General features: G+C 34.7%; 1 protein-coding gene across 8 annotated transcripts in view; it reads left to right on the top strand.

Annotated features, from left to right (window-relative positions):
* CNKSR2 (connector enhancer of kinase suppressor of Ras 2) overlaps positions 1 to 17,019 on the top strand; it is a 237,005-nt gene that overhangs the window by 114,839 nt on the left and 105,147 nt on the right. For 4 of the 8 annotated variants that reach the window (XM_081126804.1, XM_081126805.1, XM_081126809.1 and 1 more), the window contains exon 9: positions 13,056 to 13,202. The exons of the other annotated variants lie outside the window; for them this stretch is intronic. In XM_081126804.1, the coding sequence (XP_080982930.1) occupies positions 13,056 to 13,202 (147 nt within the window). The remainder of the gene's footprint in view (positions 1 to 13,055; positions 13,203 to 17,019) is intronic. 8 annotated transcript variants of the gene reach the window in all.

Genomic DNA, 17,019 nt, shown 5'->3' with positions numbered 1-17,019 from the left:
TATTCCTGATTAAAGTTTCTTGTCCCCTAGGATGAGGATTTGGGTGGTGGGATAAAGCAGCTGCTTCATTAGACAGCTTCCCCCTCTTCTAGTGTTCATGTTGCCTCTGTTTCTCCAGTGTGACCTTAACAAACATGACATCTATTGGATAGTCGGATCAATTTCCAGTTAGCCAATTCTAAGAGGATGTAAATTAGTATCTAATGAAAAATAAATTATTTAAAGAATACTCTTTGTGAAGCAAAGATTCTGATATTTATCAAATGCATATGAAAGTTCTTTAAAAGCTAGGAGTGAACTAATAAAATCTATATGGATTGATAATTTTTAAATACTGTGATAATGTATATCTATATCTTTGCATCACAAGAATATTCTAAAATATTGAAAACTATACAGAATAATGGTTGGGGGAACTTTCTTCGTTTTTGCTCTGAAATTGACTTATGGCTTTAAGTGAGTTAACTATTTAAGCATCATTTTACCTTTTTATAATAATCATCATCATAGCCAAAACTTGCTCAGTTCTTATAGTGTGCCAAGCATAATGTTAAGTACTTTACTTATTTTATGTCATTTAATCCTTACAGTGATCCTACAAAGAAAAGTGTATGTGAAAATTGAAACTCAGAATGATTGTTTAACTTACCCACAACTAAAAGCTCTCTGAGTCTAAGGCCCATGCTCATACTTTCGTTTTATTATACTCCCTCCCCAAACTCAAATTATAAAATTATCAAACAAAAGGGGAAGAATTCTAACAATCATGTAAGTAAATCTCAGGATTCAGTGAGAGAATCCTGCATTTCATATAATGCAGCCTGCTCTGCCCTCTTTTTCTTGCTGTAGCTGGCATTGTGGTCTGTAGAGCGCTTTTAATTTTTTAGTAGGCAATATACAGAGGTGGTAAAATGTAAATTTTCTGGGGTTTGTTACTATAAAAAAATTGGTAGGTAGATAAATTAGTTGAAACAAGTATAAATTATTTGTAGTCTGCAATTACCCCTTCTATCCCTATATTCATTACCAGGGACATTAGAGGTTGATCATGATATAATAATTACATTGAAGTATGGCTTAAAACATTTGAAGTACATATTTAATATTTTTAATCCAGTAATTAATTGACCAAAATAGTGAGATATTGTCAATGTTATATTCTATAACAATTTCAACTCAATAATGAAAAGAGTAATAGTATTATATTTTGAATGTTATTAGTTCAGTTAGTAGTTAGTATTTTTCTGTAATTCCAAAATTTCCTACTGCTACTGGTAGTAATATACAACATAAAATCTGGTAACTATTCTTGTTTTAAAATATATAGAAATACTATTTTTTGAAATCGCTAGTATGGTATATCTTCAAGATGTCCAATTAGATGTGTGTTTCAAGTTTGTTCTTTTTTTAAAAAGTATATTTTTTATTTGAAATGAAACTGGGAGTTTTATGTCCTTTTTCATATTGCTATATTTTTTATTGTAAGTGGCTTTTAAGCTTTTCAAATGAACATACTTCTGTGGCTGAGAAACTGTGGCTGCCAGGTAGGAAGAAGAAAAAAATCATGAACATCCAAGCAAAGCAGACTGAGTCCTATTGCATGTCTTCCCCACCAGTGAAGATCCAACTCCTCAAAGGCTGCTGGACTCTCCCAAGATTTTTTCCACTGCATCTGCCACTACATCCCTGTCTCTGGGAGATACCTCGGCATAGTTTTGAATCAGCAACTCTGCCCTCATGATGCACTTTTAACACGTTTTTTAGCTGATGAGACTATTTAATATTTATAGTTATCTATTGGAGCATATTCCTAATGAATTTGTTAAATTTTCATGTTAACCCTCCTTTTGGTGTGTAAGTGTTCTAAAGCTTCTATCCAAAACTGATATTTTCTTATTAGGAATATCAGTTGAAAAGAGTGGGATATGTGATGTTGAATCCAGCATTTGGAAGATTTTCTTTTATTTTGTATAAATATTAAAAATATTTCTATTATTTTGAAAGGTCTTCTGGAACCTGGTGGCTACATTCTTTCAAAAACCGGTTTCATAGAAGTGGCTCTAAAGGCTACTGGAATGGAAAATAACCAGGTTGGGGTAGCCAAGAAGACAGACTGCAGCAGTCAGTCAGGGTGCTGGGCATTGGTTAGGGAGGGGTGGCGGATGAGTCCTGTACGCTAGTGGTTCCAAGGACCCCCAGATAGCCAGCACCATTGAGCAGGAGTTAAACTGGCGATGGCGGAGGGGAGGGAGCGACGCCGCGGAGAAGTAACAACCTAAAGGACTATTGTGTCACCTGGGAAGGCCACTCTAACTTCACTTATGTAATTCTCAAAGGCGCCTCCCTTGCTCTCCTCTTCTCACTCTGGTCTCCCATTTTTTACTCTCTTCTCTCCCTCGTGTTCCTTCAACCCCAGAATAATAGTCGAGATTGATTAAAGGGAGAGCCAGCAGGCTCAAAGTGGAAGGAGGGGGTGACCCGTTGCAGCCCAGCTCTCCCTGACCTTCCCTCTCCCCTGCCGCCCTGCCGCCTTCCGCAGGACAGGACGAGCGGCTCTGTGAGCGGAATCAGTACTGTGGCATTGGCTAACCCCAGATGTGCTTCCTCTCTCTATTTTTTTAATTTACTAAATTGTCATCTTTATCTTTTTAGGTTTTTCTTATTTTATTTTCTTCCCATTTCCTTAACCATCTTCATCTGTTCTCACTTAACTATTTCTCTTCAAATTTTTTTTTGCCTATTTTCTTCTGTTCTCCTTTCTCAAAGAAGAAAGCCCTTATTCTTTATACACAAAATATTGAAAACTGAGACCTCAAATAGCAGTGTTTCTGGTGCACCCTACATCTTATTTGGTAACTATAAGATGTTGCTGGAGTACAGAGATGAACTATATTAGCATGGTGTTTAACGTATTGCTTAATAAGTAGTTATGGTAATACCCTCAAATGACTCTGTTAGGATTCTAAGAAATTGCTGTTCTAAAACAGCAAGTGAACTGTTCTCTTTTAGAAGGGAAAAAATCCTGAAGAGACATTTACCAAATGTTAAAGGAAACAATGCATCATAGATTTCAGTTATTCATAGTAATATTTTATCTCAGATTCTACTTTATATAGTAGGTAGTTTATGAGATGATCATAGTTTTTTCCTTTTATTTTACGTAAACATTGTGGATTTGATGAGAATGTGTGGAAACTGGCTTTGAAGTGCCACATAATGATACAAACAATATATTTTATTTTGCCTAGAGAAATCAATTAATTAGTTTATTATCCAATATAATATTCTATTATTTTCTGTTATTAAACTAAAGTTTATTATCATAGGTTTTTATATAAAGGAGATTAAGTTGTACGGTGACTTAATTACAGTAACTTCCTATTAACCGGTTTATTTTCTCTGCAGATCTCTGCATCCTGATTTGTTTCTTTCTTATTTATGAAGTTCTTACTAGCTTCCCCAGGAAAAGAGTAATTGCTTTTAAAAATGGTTACTCCAATTTTTTTATTTTTAGACTACATCTTTTGGTTTCAATATACATTTAATGTGATCTAATTATTTTACATGGAATTTTCAAAAGGTTTCCTTATAAGTGATTATTTTGTATGACTAGGATTCTACTTTTTATTTTAAAATACACATACTTCTAATATCTTTGCAAGAAGAACAGAAATGAAATATAGGAAGAAATGGCTGAAATGTAATGATTTCCAAATATATGCAAACCCAAAATTGTTTTAAAATTTAACCCATGTAAAAATCTTCATAAAAATTTTTTAGTTAAAAAACTGTATTCTTATGGTTCTTTCAAAATATTTTATTGATTTGGGGGTAGGGGGAATGAGGTTCTGGGGTATGATCAAAGATTTGCTCCCACAGCCTTTCACTCTGATGTGATTGTCTTCCTCCTACGTCTCCCTAGCAGAGGCCTTCAGACTCACTCAGTTTTATGTTTTGGAGAAGTTAAAGGACACCATGAATGATGGTGAAAGACAAATAAAATTGGCTTCTGTTTAGTTTTCTATAGCACATACAAATGTAAAGCATGAAGCCCCCAAAATAAACCATTGGTCTTCAGAGATTGCAACATTACCAAATATCCTATTGAAATGGAAGAAGGGAAAGAGAGCTTGTATTGAAGATGCTAAACTACACCCACAGATTTTTTATCAGCTTGACACAGATACATAGACATCAGCAATACAAAGGCTAAAGTTCCTATAAGTGATAGGTAACAGAAGATAATGTAACAGGATATGGAAATGTATCACCTTTGGTGAAAAGTATTTGGGTGATTCATAAAACTTGAAGGAAAAAATTATGATTACTCTTTATTCCTTCCATGAGCTTTCTCATGAGTCCAAAAAATATTCTGATTTAACTCTCAGAACTTTTTGGTTATGCAGAAAAAGACTCCAGGAAGGTGATATGCAGTAGGTGAAAAAAAATTACTAGCTTCTCGTACTGTTCAACTTTCCTTTCTCTTGTGCAGTCCCTGTCCATTTTTAGCAGTGAGAAATTATGTTCTCTGTGCTTCCTCTTTATATATAATACACACATATAGTATATATATGACTGAAATTTACAGGGAAATATTAATTGCTAAAACATGTAAATTCAAATTGTGAGTAGCTCAGCCTGGTCCAGGTTTAACTGTAAAATTAAGCCAGCTGAGGAGGAGACTATGAGGTGACTAGCGGCTCAGCGAATAAAGATGTAAAGTTATGGAGTTTTTTCTTAATGAAAATAAAACTTTTAATTTCCATATTTCTTTACAAATGCACGTTCCTTTTATCATTTCCCAAGGTAATCTCTCTAATCACATTTGTGAAAATATCAATACTAAGGTTTTATTTAAATAGAGACACCTTGGCACACCTCTGAATACTCTGAATTAACTCTGTAAATTACTTTGCTGGAATTAAAATCACTCTTTTGCATATATTTACTTAACCAAATACATACCTTTCAGCTTATATACCCTTATATTTGAACCATGGGTAATTCTATTCAGTAAATGAAAGACTGTGGAATAGTAAAATTAGGAAATCTCCAAATAAACTATAGGATAATATTGTAAGACTTTCTCAGTCTTATTTTGTGGGGAGAATTTAATTTACGTGAAAGTGAAGTCTATAGATTGTTACTCAAGATTTAGTAGTTCTAGGATCTTTGAAAGAAATTGTGTATCAAAATTCATTACTTATGAAATATTTATAACTATATGATATTCCACATAGCTCGTTATGCTAAAGAGGCAGTCATCAGCATAACATGCTGAATTGATTAAATATTTCAATAGCTTTTTAGTCATGCAAATTAACAGAACACTAATAAATATATCAGCACCAAAAAATTTGGCAAACACAGTGTCATTAGTCACAGTGTAATGGGTTGTGTATTGAATTAAGTCTCTTCAGTGCTTTTAAAAAGAGCAGAAGGAAGTTTCATATAGGCACATCTCAAGTATCTGAATTTTCCTTTGTGAAGAGATATTTAGAAATTGCAGCATATGAGTAAGGGCATGTAAATACATAGGAGCATGTGTAAATGTTAATGAATCTGATACTTTGTCTTATGAAGGATAATACCTTTGAAAGTATTTTAAGAAATGTCCTATCTACTTGTGTTTACGTCTAGAGGTGCTTGCTTGTATCTCCAAATACAACTGTGACAGAAAGGTCTGGATTGATAGGCTTAAATTCTTACCTTTATGCTTATTTATAACTTTGTCCACTTGGGACCATAAAGTAGAGATTCTTTACATATATTGGTCAAATAATTCACCACCTGTTGTTTGGAAATCAGATAGGCTAGGGCAAGTCTTAAAGGGGTCAGAGACAGCTTCTTCCCTCTGTGTAGTACCAAGAGAAAAGGAAGTCTCTCATCTCTTCAGCATCAACCCCAAAGCCTCCTCTGCATCTAATCCAGGCAACCCATTGTCCAAGGACCTGCCCACTTATGTTACCCTTCACCTGGGAACCTCTGGTGTCTGCTTCAGCCTGATCAAAACAATCACAAGCCTCATTCTCAAGAAAGCAGAACCCCTCTGGCTTTTAACACTTGGGATTACCTTAAAGATTTTCTTGAGAAATTTTTATCCTGTTGTGTTGTATATAAAATACATTTCAATGTATAGGTTGGGGATTACATGGAAACTAATAAGTGATAAACTAGTAACTGCTTAGAGACACTGACTTTTGCTACCTTGGACAATAAGGAAGATATTATTAGTAGTTCAGCATATGTGAAAAACATATTATCTGTAGCTGATAATCAGACATTTTGTGTAAGATGCATATAGTGGTTTTTAGAAGGTTTATTCTAGCCCATGAATGTAATGTGAATGAAATATTCTATTAACATATTGAGGAAGAGAAACTTGGACTATTTTCAACCACTACAAAATATTTTTCTGGGAAAACCTTTACCAGTGTCTACATAATGTGTATGATAAAGCAGACTCTTTCATTGACAAATATAAATTATATACACTTTTATGTTCCTTGTCAATATCACATCACTATGAGAGTATTCAAGATATCAATACTATTTTTAAAAATATTCACGTATAAGAAAGCTTATTTGGTAACTTGGAATAAAGAATGTCTGTTATAGTTTTAGTATCAATTATATTACATTTAGAGAAAATTTAATAATACATCTTGGTTTTACACACAAAACTAAACTTTTGTGTTTCAAGGCACGTTATTGTCTGTGGAACATGTATATTCTCATGTGTCCATGTCATCTCAGTAGTCAAGTTATTAACTAATGTGTCTACCATTTTAAGGCACCTTACTGATTGCGGGTTTATCCAGACAAATAAGACTCAGCTTTTATTCTCAAAAAATAAAAAGGACCCACAAAATCCAGTTTGTGAGGATGGGTGGAGAGGAGTTGGGGTGTGAGGAAAAGTATATAACTTAATAAGAGGCAGTGTGTTTAAAAATGTCACTAGAAAAGTACAGCGTGCTATGAGACTCACATGAGGAAAATATGGATCTACCTTTAAAAGGCTTTATGATGGATATTGCATTTACTATGAGCCATTCTGCATAAATAAGATTTTATAGGTGGGAGAAAAATTGCAAGCAGAAGAAAGATTGTTTCTGCAAAGACATGGCCGCAGTTAGATGCACAGTATTTGACGAGAACATGTACTTACTCCACCAACTCTTCCACCCATACCGAACTACTGACATTTGCTCAGACTAGCTATATTTTGTCCATGGCTTTCTTTACTCCCTCATTTCCCACATCCCCTTCAGCTGACCAGCTCCTAAGAGATTCAGCCTAGACTATTATGAAAACTTCCCTGAACTGTCAAGGATTGGTTAGTGCCCTTGTTGGGGGATCAAATTGCACCCTCCGTTCGCCCTGTTGAGGTGCTTTTCTTTCTTTTAAAGGCTTATTGACTTCTTCGTGTCTCCCCCTGCTCACTGATGAGGCACAGGCCGTGCTGCATGCACTGTATTATCCATAGTGCACAGAAGGTACACGACTTACTGATTTGAGAACTTACATTACCGAATCGTAGCGTGTTAAACACCTAAACTGCCTTCAAGCCCATCATACAGTACAGTGGTTCTCCAAGTGCGGTTCCCAGGCAGTAGCACCAGTGTCACTTACTAACTTGTAAAAAAAACATGAAAATTATAGGGCCCCACCTCACACCTACTGGATCAAAAGTTCTGGAGGTTGAAACAGCAATCTGTGTTTTAACAAGCCTTCCAGGTGAATCTAACACATGTGGAAGTTTGAGAACCACGTTAAAGAAAAATAATAGACAGCTATGGCCAAATTGATGAAGGACCTATTTGAGGAACTGATTTTTTTAGCTGGCTCGAGGGAGGAATACTCACGGTAGTGGCCTTTCGGAGCTGCAGAGAAGCAGGAAGACCAGTTAAGACTGTTCAAGTAGGTACCCAAAGCACTAAGGCAGTGAGAAGAGGCATTAGTTGCTAGGATCTATTCTTTAGACACAGGGGTTTCAAAAGGGGCGGGGGCCTGCCGGTGTGGCTCAGTGGTTGAGCGCCCTCCCATGCACCAGGAGGTCACCAGTTCCATTCTGGTCAGGCCACGCGCCCGGGTTGTGGGCTCGATCCCCGGCAAGGGGCGCGCAGGAGGCTGCCAGGCGCTGTTTCTCTTTCATCAATGTTTCTGTCTCTCCTCTCCCTTCCTCTCTCTGAAATCAATAAAAAATATATTTTAAAAAATAAGATAAAAAGGGGCTGGGGGAGGTGGTCACAGGTGAGACCATACTCCGAACTTGAAAGGGTAATGGAGAACTTTTTGTTGTTGCTGTTGAACGAGAGTAGGGATAGCGAGTCTGATTTTAAGGTGTCACACTCAGTTGACCTACCATGAGATGTTTGCGGGAGTACGCTTGCTCGCATAGTGCCTTGTGCTTTAGAATCAGACGGTCTTGGATGTGAATTCTGGCTTGACTACTTACTATATTTGAAATCTTGACCAAGATTCATCTACTTGTGCTTCAGTTTCCTCCCGTGTAAAATGGGTTTAATAGTTGACCTCATAGGGCTGTCGTAAGAATGAAAATACATGTAAGTAAAAGGGATGTAATATAGATGTCAGGACTCTGGCATAGTGAATTATTGGCACTTGATTACTCAGTAGACATTAATATGGATGAAATGGACTGTTGTAAATATGTCGCTAGAGTTCTTTATAGGAAACGGGTGATTAGAAAGATTTGAGAGTCATTTGCAGAAAGTTGTTGGTAGAAGCCCTGGGAAGAGGAGATTATTGTGAGGAGACCACATGAAATCCTAGAAAGGGGTCTAATACTTAGCCTAGAGGAGATACCTACACTTACTGATTGCGAGGAAGAAGAAGAGATGGAGGACATTCAGGAGAGATGTACCAGGACTACACGCCTTTACTTAAGCTATCTGTTGTGACAACAACTATTTGCATTTTCCAACCCATTCTGCGTATTAGAGTCGGAATGTATTGTGACTTTGGAAATCTAATCATTTAGCCTGTGCAAGAATATTGAAACATCTTTGTTTGATGTTGAGTTCACTATTTCACAAAGTAGCCAATTCCCTATTGGGTGTCTTTGATTATTAAAATTTTTTAATATGTATCCATAACCATTATCTCTTAAGATATTTTACCTTATTTAATTCCTTCCCATATTAGTGGATTATACTCCTATGTTAGTGTCCACTAGGATCCCTTCTTCCTTCTGTCAAAGCTCCCTCTGTCTCCTAGTAAAGAAATATTTTCCTTGCAGCCAATGTATGTAAGAATACTTAAAACTCATTTTTCAGATTACTGTTATATCTTCACATGGTTTCTAATTCAGGTCTATCATGACTAATATTTTAAAACTATAGCCAGAAACTTAAATGAGAAAATGGAAAGCTAATCTTGGAAGATGGTTAACATACATTGATATATTTTACCTATTTTGATGTGTGTATATCATTACATTTAGCTCCTAACTAAGTTAGGGGGCTCCAAAATTTCTTGAAGTTGTAATACATACTTCCCTCACTTTATCATACCATCTGTGATATCATGTCCCCCTATAATTTGTCAACCATAAGTATCTTAATAACAGTTAGAGAGAAATGAATTAATTTCAAGAATTCACTACACTTCATTTTATGGCTGAAGATATATTAGGATATGACAGAACCAGAACTGGAAATCATTTGTCCTGGAGCTCTAGGACTGTGTCATATTTGCCCTTGAGTAGAACATGATACAATCCAATAAATGGGGACAAATGTTAAGAATTATATGTAGTAGAGAAGATAGAAAGTAATGAAGAAATGATCCAAATTAGGGAGTTTGAGAAAGTACTAAGGAAAAAAGAACTATTCAAGTAAGAGGCATGAGGTCTGGTTGCTGTTTATGTGTATACAAGTACTGGGATGGGAATGATAGAGCTAAAACCTCCCTGTTTTATTGAACAAAAATGTTACACGAAGTCTGAATTATTCAACCAGCTTTATTTTCATTTAGTAATTCTTATGTGAACCTGACCTAACACTTAGGTATCTACTGAAATCATTCACTGAATTAATAATCAATAGATAATATAGCTATTGACTTACTGAACACAACTGAATAATAAATTGGATTTATTTTGCTAATCATCTAGGAGTATAATGGACAGAGCAAATATGATTTCCCCATCACTACCTTTTACTGTTTTAAATAACGTCTTTCTGGTTCTGACATTTTATGGAAATTTTCTATCCATAACAAACAGTCCTAATTAGGTAATTTATAAAATTCATGATCTTTTAATTGGAATATTACTATTCATGGACTAGATACACTTATATTGTTCATTTTGTTGTTTATAAAATAACTCATGTTTATTGCCAAGACTTTAAGAATAAAGTCATAAAGAAAATATATATTGTATTCTTTACTACCCTTTAATTTAACCACCATTAATGACGTATATCTTTCTATTATTTCTATATATAAATTTTTTTACAAAAGTAGAATTTAATTAAATTTGCTATTTTGGAACTTAATTTTCCCACACAATTTTTATATCCCTTAGTAATGGACATTTACATAATGTACAGTTCTTGATTGGTTTAGACAGTACTGCAACACATGTTGCATATTTATCTCTGCTTTTATCCAATCATTTCATTATGACGGTAGTGGAAGTAGAATTTGGGAGCCTAAGATATATACTTCATATGTATCTTGATGTGTATTTGTTTACTTTGTTTAAAATGTTTTTAATGTTATCTCAGTAAGAGTGGGGAAAAAAAGTAGTAAAATTATATAAATTTTTGCCATTAAATAATATTTAGCTATAAAATTAAAATCTAACCAAATTATGACTTTCTCATCCAAAAAAACAGTTCCACTTTCTCATAAAACATACTATTCTATTATTTGGAATTATGTGTCAAAAAGAGCATAGAAAAGTATAAAGGAACAGGATAAACCAAATTGCACTGAACATTACACAGGAAAACACTATCTAGCCTTAAATATTTTTAACTCGTTATAATGATTATATCATAGAATAAATGAAAGAAATTGGTGAATGGACATCAATGTGTAATTCATCAAAAAGAGGTATGCTGAAAGAAAGGGGATTCATCTTACTGCTGCTTTAATGTAGTTAGCATTCATCAGAATAAATAAATGATAAAATGTAGTTATCATTAATAAGTTGTTCATAAACTCTGTATAACTAGTACGTTCTCTCCCTCCAAATCTGGAACTCAGAATCTGCTTCCCATAGTTTTTTGGCGAGCAAAATGAACACTTGGATTTGAACTCACTTTGCTTTTAACTCTTGGCTTATAGAAGTGGCTGTAGGGACACTACTTAGCTATCACAATAATCAGAATCAATGTATTACACTTTTGGGCACATAATCCACTTATATATAACGGGAGACATTTGACCAATTCCATTACTTTCGTTGATCTGCATTAATGTGACTTTTTAAAAAATTGGCAGCTTGTTCATATTAGGCAAGTATTCTAATAATCGTTTTGATTCACATCTGAGAAGCCCTGAGGTTTTAAGCATTGTGACATCTCGCTTCTTTTTTGTCCTAACTCTCTCCACCATCACTCAGTTCAGCTGTAGTAGAGGTGAAAATTTAAAGGAATGCTCGGCCCCTTTATACACCAAAGTCTGTCGTTGTTCTGCAGTGGCTGCTGCTGGAGTGGCTCTGTCATAGCCTCTGGGGGTCTGTGCTGCTTTCAGTGGAAGTGGCCCTTCTTTCCAGCTCGAGCATTATCTTCCCGGCAGAAACGGGAGCAGCAGACAAGGGCACCCATCCCCTTTCACTGGAGTGCCAGGGAAGAATCTAGGCCACTCTTAAGACCATTTGCTAAGTCCTCTGTGCAATCGGGGATAAATTTTGGCCCAGTGTATTTATATAACACATCCTGGGGAAATCTGATACATTAGAGTTGTGATAAAAGGTTGTTGTTGTTTTTTTCTTTTAAATGTTAAATGCATTTTTAATCCTTGAAATAATAGATATTTTGAAAGTGTTTCTTTAAAGTATAGTTCTAGGATTTCAGATACCTAATAACTGCATAACTAGTCCATCTTAAAAGCAAACCAACAAGAATTATTCTAAGTTCAAAATATTAAAAGGGTGATGAGTGAAATAATTTAATAGTTAACAGCCGAGCCAGGTTCTAGGACATTTATCAAGTACTTCAGTTTATTTATACACTATGTTTTGAGGAGGTATTTAAATAGAGTGGCTTCATTAACTATAGAACATTTTCTTTTAAGTCTGTAGAGTCCTTTGGAACACATTTTCAATAGCTGCCGCGTTGGAGTAGTATTACCTTGTCATTTTTATTCTACCTTATAGCATGGTGAAAGGTTTATTTTATTGACTATCTCCCATGCACCAGAACGTTGCCTTGGTGCGTCAGTGCTGGCTGTTGGTAGTATAATATCAGTCTAATTTATAGACACTATACCACGTACAGTGATACCTCGGGAGTCGAGCATGCCCCGCGCCTCCCTCTGAGGGCAGGATCCTGAGGCCCAGCTGTGGGCTGCCGATCCCTCGTTTCCAAACGTTTCAGAGCCCAACGGGCTCCAGAACGGGCCACAATCGAAAACCGAGGCACCACTGTATCTCTAAAAGATGGTGATGAGAAAGCATGTGCGGTTTATAAACTCAGGACACTGCCAAATCCTTGTTTTCAGGCATGCCTATTTTAAAATGGTTTGTGAACAGAGCTTGGATCTAGATCTTGCACAGCATTAATGATGACATAATTTCTTTAAACTCTAAATTACTCCATTGGTAGGATACCGATTTACTCTCTGCTTTGACATGGTAAATGTCCATTAGCTTATCATAAGGATATGGACTCTAATGCAAGACATGGTTAATCAACTCAAACATAACATTTCTTTCTTAAGTATATATCTCCTGAAAATTGGTAGGATGGTGCACCAATTATGTGATTTTCATTTTTTTACTAATCTTATTAAAGGGGGAGAACATTAAATCTTTGAATACTGTACCTCAATTTTATTGTAATGATTTTGCTGGTTACCAGGTGGGGTGGCAGTTGAAAAATTTGGTGAATGCACTACGAGAGGACCCGAGTGGTGTTATCTTAACTTTGAAAAAGCGACCTCAGAGCATGCTTACCTCAGCACCAGCTTTACTGAAAAATATGAGATGGAAGCCCCTTGCTCTGCAGGTAATGAAGCTTAATCATAAGTCATACACCATCATTTTAGCCATAGATTATCTCAGTAATGCTTCTTTATTGTGCCTCATCTCAGCAGCATATGGATTAATCTTGTATGCTTTTGAAAATTTGTTTGTAAAATGATCTCTTCACAGCTTATCCTAATAGGCTTAATTGTGATGAAATATGAAAGTTTCTATATTAAAGCCCAAATAATAAAGAACTTGGCCTTAATTTGTAAACATTTTAAAGCATAATTCCAAACAAACCACAAGTTATTTCAAGCCAAACTATGGGTAGAAATTAAAAAAAAAAAACACAACACTAGAGGTTTCATATTTGATATAATCTTCTATTTAAAAGTTATACCCACATTCACTTTCTGAAGAAACTAGGTGATAGTTTATAGAATTCTTCTAAATCAGGTCATAAGATCGTAATAGTTACTTATGAACAGTAAGTAAAGGAAGTTTTAGATAGTAATTAAAATGTACCAACTGCATTCCCCCTGACTGATCATTTTTCTCTTTTCCACCCTCTAGGGTGGCAAAAATAGAGAAATTGTTGCATTAGAATTTCTGCATTTTCCTTCAGCATGAAACATCACTCTAACTATTACTCTGGATGTTGATAAATTATATTCATTAAGAAGCTGAGTTATCTAGGAAGTTATATAATTCTGGTTGATGAAAGACAAGGAAGCAATACATTTTCTTCCATTTCAGTCAGGATACAATCTTTAAACACATATCCTGTGTATAGAAGAAATTTTTGTCCTTCATAAAACCTGCATATTAAAAATAAGAGACTATTACCTTTCTTAGAAGTATAATTTTTAAAAATTTAAATTACCAATTGAAATAGAACACTGCTCATTCAGATTAAAAAGAAATGTATGAAAATACCATTTTTATCACCATGTAAATTATTGTTAAGTTCTGTTAGTACTTTATACAATTCTTAGATATTTTTTTTCCTAAAATCCTAAATTCTCCATTACACACGAATGGCCTTATAGATTATAATAATTTCTAATTATTTAAACCTTTACTACTTATTTGCATCAAATTTTCATTATACTTAAATAACAGACAACATAAAATGTTCTAACATTAAGGTCTTTAACATTTTCATGTGAAACTTTCTAATTTTCAAATGAATATATGTAAGACTGTATTAATCTGTCCAAATACATTTGACTTGCATCATGTTTATTATTAGAGCGTTTTGATGGTCATTCAGAGCCAGAGTTCAATGTTTGACTCATTAAGCCGTAGATGAATAGATCAGACTTTGCCATCACATCATTTATTTCCTTGCTGCATTGTAAGTTGCTTTGTTCTTCCGCTCTGTAGTTTTCGATTGACGTGCCTTCCCTTAGGGGCCTTCTTCAAGGTCTGAGAGGCGGGAGCCCTGAAGAAGAGGCCCGCACTTTCAGGTCTTAGGTTTTTTCTCTATGTATGTGTAGTTAAATTTAAATTTTTCTCTCTGGTCTCTTCTGTTTCGCTCTGAACACCAAAAAGACATTAGCCTCTTGCTGATCCCTGAACTCTGAGGGAGTATGTCTAGAAAATAAATTGATAATTTGGTCCGCTTTTAGACTCTTTTGCACAAGCTCAAACTGGAGAATTAAGGTAATGGCAGAGAAGAATCACTCTTAGGTGAAATGCTGGAATTACGGAAAGACCAACCTTTTCTGCTACATATACATTTGGTATGTGTATTTAAAGCTGGAGAATCAAGGTTTTAATTTTTAAAATGACCTCACATCATTCCTTAATTATAATATAATTATAATAGATTTTTAAGGCACTGTTTCGAGGTCCATTCCCAGATGCTAAAAAATGTGCCTCATCAGGTCACTAGTTATATCTACTCCTCATTGCCTATTTAGTTACTCTGAGTATGTTTGTAGGCTTACCTTTTCAGAATGCCGAAATCACGTAAAAGAAAGTCAGCATTTATATAAGTGCTTATATGTATCGACATTTTTGTAAATTTGTTATTTCAACTGAACTTAGTTCACTGATATGTATTGTCTAAGCTCAACCCCTTATAGATAAACAATACTCATGGGAGTGGGGGTGGGGGAGAGACCTGCTTTCAACTTTGAAAATTGCTTCAGAGGTTGACTTTTTACAGAGCAAAAGGAAGAGTATTTATTTTTTTAATTTTTATTGAATTTATTGGGGTGGCATTTAATTTAGCAGAAAAACAAGATCTTTAGGAGTAAGGGCAATGGTTAAGTCCTCTAACATATACCAGCACCCCCAGATCTCCCTAGAACCTATTTTGAAGACCTGAAATTATATCATCACAGAGTTCTTTCTTGATCTTACTAAGGCTTTGGCCTGTGCCGAAATACAAAGACACTGGGAGTGTAATGGAAGCTATCTGATCAGAATTTTTATAGAATGTAGATTTTGATACAACCAAAGGTGGATAAAACCTGAGGGTACCAGGGTCTGAAGACTGAAGGTAGACTTCCTCCAATGGGGAAAGTCAAATAAATAGTGGGATGAAGGTCTTATAGGTGGTCTTGGATTCTTTTGTTACTGCTTAACGCCACATCTTTTTCCTAGAGGCTAAGAAAGGGCCTCAGATGTGGAAAAAGTGCTTAAATCCTCTGGCAAACACAAGTATCCTTATTGTATTCTTGCTTCTGACATATGTACAAATATGTTGGAGCTAAAATGTCCATTAACTCATCTAAATATAAATATTCAGTGTTCAGAACTGAAGAATTAGACATTAGGTTATTTCTTTTTTCATAGAGTATACCAGTAGTCTAGTAAGAATTATTTAAAGTAGAAGTTACAAAAAGAAACAATTGGTAGCATTTATTTAACTCAATATGTTCATTTCATCTCTTTCATATACTCTACCAGGTTTAATTTACCTAGTAGCATTTTCAGATAAAATATGGCAAAGTTTGTGTAGCGTGGAGGTAGACAGTAATACATGCATCTTAAAATATAGAACTGTACTCTAACTTAAGGAATAATTTTTTAAAATAACAAAGTAAATAATTTGTACCTAGACAAATAAAGCATAACTTTATCTACCCTAAGGTGGAAGATTGTTAAGGAATATCACATGTTTTAATGAAACAATATTTCTAGAAATATTTTTGATGGAGAGTAAATTCTATTATTAACCACAATGATTAATTTTGATTTGGAATTTCTTTGAAAAATCATTCGTGGAATTATAGCCAAATAAACAAAAGCATACAATTCAGCTTCATACTCACAGAGCAACTTCATTAGTACATTTCATGAAATTTGGCAGCTCTTTTGTTAAATTCTTGGTTTCTCAAACATTTTGCAATAGAACTGAAAGATACCTGAGTCAAACACTACAAGCAGATTTAATCTGGCATTGAATTGTGTTATCTGCATTCCTTTACAAATAGTAGAGATGTTTTGTCTAAGATACAATCTTTTATTCTGAGAAAACAAGCCTGGGATTCCGTGTTTTCTGAGAGATGTTTTTAAAAACATGTCCTGGATTTTGGTAAGCAGGGTGATTGTTTAAGTCAAGTTCTTCCAATTCAATGAAAAAAAGTTACATAACTGTGGATAAACATCAAGGTATATTTTTTATGTTTGTGGTTTTAAATTAGTGTGCATATGTCAAATATCCATGACATTTTCTTCTTAAAAGAGATGTATGGCTGCACACTAACAAGAATATTGGTTGAAATCATTACTAGGAATCAGCAATTTTTTAAAACATTAAGAACCCAGTATTTTTTGTCAGAATACATTTCAGAAATGACCACTAAAGTCAATGCTGGAATACGACATACTGATACAGGTTTCAT

This window comes from Miniopterus schreibersii (assembly GCF_964146895.1).
Source record: "Miniopterus schreibersii genome assembly, chromosome: X".
Lineage (NCBI taxonomy): Eukaryota > Metazoa > Chordata > Mammalia > Chiroptera > Miniopteridae > Miniopterus > Miniopterus schreibersii.
The sequence above is the reverse complement of the archived record's forward strand: the minus strand, read 5'-3'. Positions and strand labels throughout refer to the sequence as shown.